This window comes from Thalassophryne amazonica, chromosome 12, assembly GCF_902500255.1.
Source record: "Thalassophryne amazonica chromosome 12, fThaAma1.1, whole genome shotgun sequence".
Lineage (NCBI taxonomy): Eukaryota > Metazoa > Chordata > Actinopteri > Batrachoidiformes > Batrachoididae > Thalassophryne > Thalassophryne amazonica.
Genome location: NC_047114.1, coordinates 78,205,930 through 78,214,994, shown reverse-complemented (window position 1 = coordinate 78,214,994; position 9,065 = coordinate 78,205,930). Strand labels below are relative to the sequence as shown.

General features: G+C 47.8%; 1 protein-coding gene across 1 annotated transcript; it reads left to right on the top strand.

Moving 5' to 3' along the window:
• Positions 1-4,435: 4,435 nt before the first annotated feature.
• Positions 4,436-7,724, top strand: c1ql3b (complement component 1, q subcomponent-like 3b). The gene is made up of 2 exons (XM_034183662.1): positions 4,436-5,315; positions 6,152-7,724. Exons 1-2 carry the CDS (start codon positions 4,701-4,703, stop codon positions 6,329-6,331), a joined length of 795 nt encoding a protein of 264 aa, XP_034039553.1. The 5' UTR covers positions 4,436-4,700; the 3' UTR covers positions 6,332-7,724.
• The last annotated feature ends 1,341 nt before the right edge of the window (positions 7,725-9,065 follow it).

Here is a 9,065-nt window from a genome sequence, read left to right as displayed (position 1 = left end):
ATCCGTGTGCCTATTTTTCCCGCAGGTTGACCCCGGCTGAACGGAACTATGACGTCGGCAACCGAGAACTCCTTGCGGTGAAAGAGGCTCTTGAAGAGTGGAGACATCTGTTGGAGGGAACGTCCATGCCATTCACGGTTTTCACTGACCACCGGAACCTGGAATATATCAGGACCGCCAAGCGGCTGAATCCCAGGCAAGCCCGCTGGTCACTGTTCTTCGGCCGTTTTGACTTCCGCATCACCTACCGGCCCGGGACCAAGAACCAGAAATCGGATGCCTTGTCCCGGGTACACGAAGACGAGGTCAAAACGGAGTTGTCGGATCCACCGGAACCCATCATCCCGGAGTCCACTATCGTGGCCACCCTCACCTGGGACGTAGAGAGAACCATCCGGGAGGCCCTGGCACGAAGCCCGGACCCCGGGACTGGACCAAAGAACAGACTTTACGTCCCACCAGAGGCAAGGGCTGCAGTCCTGGACTTCTGTCACGGCTCTAAGCTCTCCTGTCATCCAGGGGTGCGAAGAACCGTGGCAGTTGTCCGGCAGCGCTTCTGGTGGGCGTCCCTGGAGGCCGATGTCCGGGACTATATCCAGGCCTGTACCACCTGCGCCAGGGGCAAGGCCGACCATCGCAAGGCTCCGGGACTGCTACAGCCGCTGCCCGTGCCTCATCGCCCCTGGTCCCACATCGGCCTGGATTTTGTCACGGGCCTCCCGCCGTCCCAGGGAAACACGTCATCCTCACGACAGTGGACCGATTCTCCAAGGCGGCCCACTTTGTGGCCCTCCCGAAGCTCCCAACGACCCAGGAGACAGCGGACCTCCTGGTCCACCACGTCGTCCGCCTGCATGGAATACCATCAGACATCGTCTCCGATCGCGGTCCCCAGTTCTCCTCGCATGTCTGGAGGAGCTTTTGCCGGGAACTGGGGGCCACGGTCAGTCTCTCATCCGGGTATCACCCCCAGACCAACGGGCAAGCAGAGCGGGCCAATCAAGAAATAGAGCAAACGCTACGTTGTGTGACAGCCGCGCACCCGGCGGCCTGGAGTACTCATCTGGCCTGGATCGAGTACGCCCACAACAGTCAAGTGTCGTCAGCCACCGGCCTCTCCCCCTTTGAGGTGTGTTTGGGGTATCAGCCCCCATTATTCCCGGTGGTTGAGGGAGAGGTCGGTGTGCCCTCAGTCCAGGCCCACCTGCGGAAGTGCCGTCGGGTGTGGCGTGCCGCCCGTTCTGCTTTGTTGAGGGCCCGGATGAGGGCGAAGACCCATGCAGACCGGCGGCGGACCCCGGCCCCTATGTATCGCCCCGGGCAGGAAGTGTGGTTGTCCACCAAGGACATTCCACTGCAAGTGGCCTCCCCAAAACTGCAAGACAGGTACATAGGTCCGTTTAAAATTCTCAAGGTCATCAATCCCGCCGCAGTGAGGCTTCGGCTTCCAGCCTCACTGCGGATCCATCCAGTATTTCATGTGTCAAAAATCAAGCCCCATCACACCTCGCCCCTCTGTACACCCGGTCCGGCACCACCTCCTGCCCGGATCATCGATGGCGAGCCGGCTTGGACAGTGCGCCGGTTGTTGGACGTCCGACGGATGGGCCGGGGCTTTCAATATCTGGTGGACTGGGAGGGGTACGGTCCCGAAGAATGCTCCTGGGTGAAGAGGAGCTTCATCCTGGACCCGGCCCTCCTGGCCGACTTCTACCGTCGCAACCCGGACAAGCCCGGTCGGGCGCCAGGAGGCGCCCGTTGAGGGGGGGGTCCTGTTGTGTGGGCCGCTGAAGAGGAGGTACTGCTGGCCCACCACCACCAGAGGGCGCCCTGCCTGGAGTGCGGGCTCCAGGCACCAGAGGGCGCCGCCGCCTCACGGGAGCAGCCTCGGTGACAGCTGTCACCCATCACCTGAGACAGCTGACGGCAATCATCAGTGGGGTATATCAGCAGGACGGCATCTCCACCTCATTGCCGAGATATCGTTTCTACTGGAGAGGTAACGTATTGAAGCTAACAGAGTGTATCTTTTTGGATTGAGCTAGTTTTTTGGATTACTGTTCCAACGAGAGGTGGAGGTAACTTTCCTGCTGTTCGGAGTCCTGGGTGCAAATGCGCCCCCATCTAACTGTACTTTGTTCCTCGCCAGCAGTACCAGGTCCGACACGCGGAGGCAGTGGCCACCTGGGAGTTCGGGACTTGGCAGCTCCAGTATTCCCGGGGTCCTGTGGCGGAGGAAGCCGTGTGGTTCCGGTCTTACCTTGGAGAGGCGTCTCCTATCTTCGAGCCTGCCCACACGACACTTTTGTGAATTGACTGTTGTCCATTTCTGTGATTGGTTGTATTCGTTGTGCACATTCACAACAGTAAAGCGTTGTTATTTGACTTACTCCATTGTCCGTTCATTTGCGCCCCCTGTTGTGGGTCCGTGTTCCTACACTTTCCCAACAATCCAGACTGTCAACAACAATTCCAAAAACCAGAATCTGTCATAGCATGGGGTTGTGTCAATGGCCTTGACAAAGCTAATGCACACATGTGATGGCAGCATTAATGCAGAAAAGTACACTGAGCTTTTAGAGCGACATATGCTGCCTTCAAGACGACATCTTTTCCAGAGATGTCACATTCTGCACACATTGCAAAGGCTCGGCTGCAGAAGAAGCAGAAGATACAGGCACTACACTAGCCTACCTGCAGTGAAATAGAACTCAATGTGAGGGTGTTTTTTTCTGCATTTTTCCTATACATCTAACTTTTTTATGTTGCGGTTGTACAAAACTGGTTCTTTTGCATTTATCTCAGGTAGTATTTTTAATTATACACATGAAAATCAGATGTGCCAATAAATCTGACAAGCCACGTCTGGAAGCATGCACTGGGGCTGCATGTCACCACACCCACCACATTGCAGACCCGCCCTGGCTTCTGGTTGACAACCACCAAGGCAGACAACTGGTCCCCCCCTAACATCTCAAAATTAACTATCTATCTGTCACAGCCAGGGGAAATTTAGGTATCCCTCTGGCCTTTTCCAGTTGCTGGATTCCTCAACACTGAGGCACCTACATGCTGAATCACGCAAAGACAAACGCACCACTTGGCCAAAATGTTACAGCTGAAGTTCCCTCATAATACAAATGATACGTCTCAGATGGAGAGAACACCTCTCGCTGGAGAGGTGTTCCGGGCACGTCCCACTGGGAGGAGGCCCCGGGGAAGACCCAGGACACGCTGGAGGGACTACATCTCTCAGCTGGCTTGGGAACGCCTTGGGGTTCCCCCGGAGGAGCTGGAGGGGGTGTGTGTGGATCGGGAGGTCTGGGCGGCTTTGCTTGAGCTGCTGCCCCCGCGACCCGACTCTGGATAAAGCGGAAGAAAATGGATGGATGGATGGATGGACGTCTCAGATGAATGTGCCTCAGTAACTGTTTGTTTGACACAAAGCCATTCCAGCGGTACCCAATGATCCTCTGAGACACCAAGTACCAAAGACATACAGTCGTGTCACGCAACCATAGAGTAAGACAGGAAGCAACAGGATTCTACAGACTTTTAGTTAATTACATTTTGACCAGGGACATATCTGTTTATTTGAGAGTATGATCCAACAAACTCTTCCTGTGACTGAGAGAATTTCATTGAACCTGCCGGTTCCAAACAAAAAAAGTCTGTTTTTCATTCTTATTTGTCTATCTCTCCACCCGCAGTTACCTCTGCATTCAATTACTCCATCATCAATCAAACCTTACAACAGCCACATTGAAGATGCTTAATGTGAGTATTACCAGTGAGCACCACTCAAATTTAGACATACAGGTCAGAAATTTGGCATTTTTATTTGATGCTAATAGTTCCTTCCCATTACTAATTAATTAAGTCATCTCACCCCATTTTGCTCATCAGTGCCTACATACTCTGTGATTTCATCAGCACATTTGTATGAAGTCATCCTTCACTGCCATCTTCAGTCACTCCCTCCTTTCGTTCCGTGGCTTTATAGATTTTCTCCAGATGATAAATTGCCCACAGGGAGCCAGTGAAGTGTGACCAGGGTCCAGTGGGATCCAGATTTGTGTCTAATTAGCTAAATCATGCCGAAAACCATTAAATAATGTGCCTGGAACGGCGTCAATAACTTCGCAATCGTTTGTAGAAAAGGCAGTTTAAACAAAAGTATTTAGCAGAAAAAAATGTGGTAAAAGTGGCCCACCTCGTGCAAGTTTGACATGTAAACCATGTTTTAGTGTTAACATTTCTTTCTTTCTGTTTAGTTTTTCACTATCTCCCTCTTGATTGAAGAATTTCAATCTCATCCATCACCTCCACCTCTCCCCTCCCACTCCCACTGGAGAAACAGAAACGGTCATTTCTCACACACTCTCTCCCGTGGCACCGCGGAGGGCACAAACATGTGCACTTCACTTTGATCAGCACGTGTTTAATCTCTCTCACAAAGTGTTGTTGTGCTGCTTTTCTACTTCGACGCGCATGGAAATTAACCATTTGGACGGACACCACCGTGCGTAAAACTTGTGGATGGTTCCTTCTGCGCATGAACATTTGCAAAACTGTTTCACCTCCAAAACCATTTTTATTTCTCAAGCTCAGGAGAAATTCTTTTCTCGGCAAATATATCGCCCACAAGCAGGCTGGAAGACCTTCCACGTCGCAGGACGCAGCGTATCCGCAGAGCGCAGATGATCGCAACTGGCGTTTGTGGCGTTGCGCTGGTGCTGGTGCTGGTGGTTCTGATCCCGGTCGTGGTGAATTCCGCCGGGACTAACGCCCGCTATGAGATGCTCGGATCCTGTCAAATGGTGTGCGATTCTCACGGAGGCGCGACCACGGCCACTGCGACCAACACGATCAAAGACAACCGCCTGATCCAGTCGCTTCCGACGTTCATCCAAGGTCCTCAAGGAGAGCCGGGACGCGTCGGTAGGGTGGGTCCAAGGGGCCCAAATGGTCCTCCCGGGCCACCTGGACCTGCTGGTCCACCGGGTGAAAGAGGCAAACCAGGCCCCCCAGGTCCACACGGACCACCGGGAGCAAACGGCCCCACCGGTGCCATCAGCGCAGCCACTTACAACACAGTTCCAAAGATAGCGTTTTACGCAGGACTGAAGAAGCAACACGAGGGTTACGAAGTGCTGAAGTTCGACGACGTGGTGACAAATCTTGGGAACCACTACGACCCTTCTTCAGGGAAATTCACCTGTTCGATCCCGGGGATTTACTTTTTTGTTTACCACGTGCTCATGCGAGGCGGGGATGGAACAAGCATGTGGGCAGACCTCTGTAAAAATAATCAGGTAGGAAACACGTGTTGCATGTTATGTCCCTTTATTTGAACTTTTTGTCACAGACTGAAAAGCTGCAGACGCTCTTCGTCTTTTTGGTAGGAGGGGCATTTTACGAAAAACTTTACGCACGGGCGCAGGTTAAACAGGGAATTCATTGATGTTTACGCAGCACTGTACACAATCTTCCTGTATAAATGCGTTTCCCCCCCCCCCTTAACACGTCAGTAAAAGACCAAATTTGAAATTTCTAAATGTTAAAAAAAACAAATATTACAGAATATCATTTTCATTTAAAATAGTAGAATTTTCAAGAACGTAAGAACTTTTCAGATGAATGCAACCAGATTAATTTGCAAGATTACAGCTTGTTTTACAATTCCACAAAGACAACAAAAAGGGAATAACAATCAATGAATAATGAATTTATCAGAGTGATGTTCTAAACCCACAAAGTTCACAGAATACGTGTCACACATTTATTTTCAAAGTTTTAATATTCAGCAGCACTTTTTTTGTAAACAATTTTTCATTTAAAAATGTCATTATTCTTGAAGCACCTTTGCTTTATTGTGTGTGTTTGTGTGTCTATCATCTATAAAAATCAGTTTTTTTTCGTGCTTCCGTCACGAAATTAATCACATTTTCGTGATGCATTTTTTATTTTACTATTTCTAACCCTCTGCCTTCCCCTAACCATACCCCCCCCCAATAGATGAATGTACTTTTCGTGATGCCATCACAAAATGCTGTGAGATAGGGTTGCATATTCCACATCTGTTTATTGAGTTGACATTGTGGAGCTGTCTGTGGTGCTGATCACCAGAAATGTTCAATTTACCTTCCAGGTGAGAGCCAGCGCCATAGCCCAAGACGCGGACCAAAACTATGACTATGCCAGCAACAGTGTTGTTCTTCATCTGGAGCCTGGGGACGAGATTTACATCAAACTGGATGGTGGGAAAGCACATGGAGGCAACAACAACAAGTACAGCACCTTCTCGGGCTTCATGCTCTACGCCGATTGAAACAGGAACGATGAGGGACAAGAGCTCGGCTCGTAGCTTCATATTCCAGTGTTGGTGGGTTTAAGAGATAGAGCATTTGAAGCAAAAGGTGGTGCCAAAAATAGACAAAATACAACTTTGAAAGAGCAAAAAGCTTCCCGTGTGATGAGGTGTATGTAGATAGATAATAATATGTGCAGTGTGGTTTATAGTAAATGTTTAAAAAGAGCTCCACCTGTCACATTAATTAGTGTCGCTGTTGCACCCTGAAGTCTTTAGCATAGCAAGCAAAGTATGAATGTTGCTCAAAGAATAACCAGAAATCTGCTTACTGTGTGATTAGTCCATATGTGCTTTATTGTTCAAAAATATAACAGATAATTGTTACAATTCCCGATAAAATATTAAGACATGGTGTTGCATGATTATTTCTTCATTTATTTTTTTCTAAAAAAAGAAACTACAACGCTGTGCAGCATAAAGAAAATCACAAACTTGTAAAGCACCATTGTGATATAAATATACAGGCACTGTCAGGAAACATTCATTATTTCTGAGTCAGTGTGACAGTTGGTTGGGACAAAATCCCAAAAACTAGATTATCGCACCGTCAGCGCAAAGTTTTCTCGAGTTTGACCGTGACACTTCAGCCAGTACAAAATGTGAATGCTTATGTTAAATCCAACACATATGAACTGTTTTCTAACCTCTCCAGGAGATTAATCAAAGCTTTAGTTTTCTGTGGTGCTCAGTCAGCTGTGGTGATCACACCATTGATCATGTGGTGAAGTCACCCTGCGAGGCCACCTGTTCCCACATGAAAGGAGAACATGTCCTTCATCTGGGTTTGCCAGCCAGTCAGCCTCCCGCAGCTGCCCAGACCCCCACTGGGGGGGTGACAGGACAACTCATCTAACACTGTTGCGGTATTGTGTCGAGAGCAGAGCAGCATACCGATTACTGCCCAACATTCATTATTGTAATAATGTGAAACGTTTGCAAAATCATCACAGGAACAAAGACAGCTGGTGGAACATTAAAATATGAAAACACAAACTAAAAATCAAATAGCACCATATTTGGGAGTAACATCTCCAAACAAAGTCATTCATATTTTCTACAGATAAGCAAAACAAAAAAAAACTGCCAGATGTTTACTGTCATGGGACCAATATAAACCTGTTAATGAAAAGCACTGTGATTCTGCAAAGCTGAATTAGATAATTTCATTATAATGTGAATATCAAATATATAATTAAGTGTTAAATAATATGCTGTCATTTTATTGGTGAAGCCACTGTATGTAAATAAAATGTGCTTGTCAAGTGGCAAGTTGTAATATGGTGAGAAATTATTTGCACTGCTATGACAAAGTAATAAATTATGTGGGAAATCGAGGTCATATTTTGAGGGGGAAACGCTGCAATTTTACGAGTAAAAGAGTTGAAATTATTTTGGCTTGTGTGTGTTTTTTTTGTTTGTTTGTTTGTGTTTGTTGTTGCTGTTCAAATTTGATTTCTCACACAGCTGTTTGTGCTCTGATTGAGGGGAACTCCAGTATTTTTCAACCTGGGTTGTATTTTTGCAAGCTGTCTTAACTAATTAACTCGGGACAGAAATTATTTTAATTGGTGCAAGGTTGATTTACAACTCAAATGTCAGAGGTTAACTCACTGCATCTGGTTGCATAACATTATAAGAGGGGCAAATGAGACGTTTTGAGCCTGACCCAGGCAAAGCAGGGCGCGGTTCTCCATCTTTTGCATTCTGAGAAACCAACATTTCTCGAAAAAGTGTGATGTTTTGACTTGCTGGGTGCAATGCTGAGAAATGCTGGTTTCTCAGAATGCAAAAGATGGAGAACCACGTCCTGCTTTTATTGGATCAGGCTCAAAACCTCTCAGTCACCCCTCGTATATAAAAAGGCAGTTGTATGTATCTATGCATGTCCATAAAAAACTTGCACATCGTCCATTGCAGTCCAGCAAAAAGAGGCCTCATAACATTTATTTTCTCATCCAGAATATGTGGAAAACTTTGATTTGGTACATTAGTTGAGAATAATTTAATAAAAACACTGAATTCATATACCGTATTTTCCGGACTATAAGTCGCACTTTTTTACGTTTTGGCCGGGGGTGCGACCTATACTCCGGTGTGACTTATAAATGAAAAATATACCGGTAGGATCTCAATTAATTTACTGTAACAAAACAATGTTACGTGACAGAGTCGATCTATGTTTTAAAATGGCCACCGGAAAAGGAAATGCAATGCATCATGGGCACTGTAGTATGGCGGCCGTCCTATAGGTCACGCTGGTCGCGATAACCAATCAGAGAACAGAACGTTGGACGCGTATTCCTCACCTCACCCACAGCGTGTGAAGCTGACGAACACGGTGCTTGCTGTTATTCTGGCATGGCGAACAAAACAGCTTCAACCCTTGGATATCAGTGTGAGCAGAGTGTTTAAGTTGACGCTGAGAGCTGCGTGGGAGCACTGGGTGAGCGACGGCGGAGGATTAGCGTCTGCACTTGGAAGGAGCTGGCGTCGATGATTGTGAAAAGCGTTTGAAGCAGACGAACATGGTGTTTATTCTGGGACAGCTAACAAAACAGCTTCAACCCTTGGATATCAGTGTGAGCAGAGTTGACGCTGAGAGCTGCATGGGAGCACTGAGCGATGGCAGAGGATTAGCGTCTGCACTTGGAAGGAGCTGGATTGACACCGCTGGGTGGTCATGAGCTGCGCA

Coding starts and splice junctions, on each gene's coding strand:
- c1ql3b (XM_034183662.1), top strand. CDS start 4,701: ATGATCGCAACTGGCGTTTGTGGCGTTGCGCTGGTGCTGGTGCTGGTG. Junction 5,316..6,151: donor ACCTCTGTAAAAATAATCAG/GTAGGAAACACG, acceptor TTTACCTTCCAG/GTGAGAGCCAGCGCCATAGC.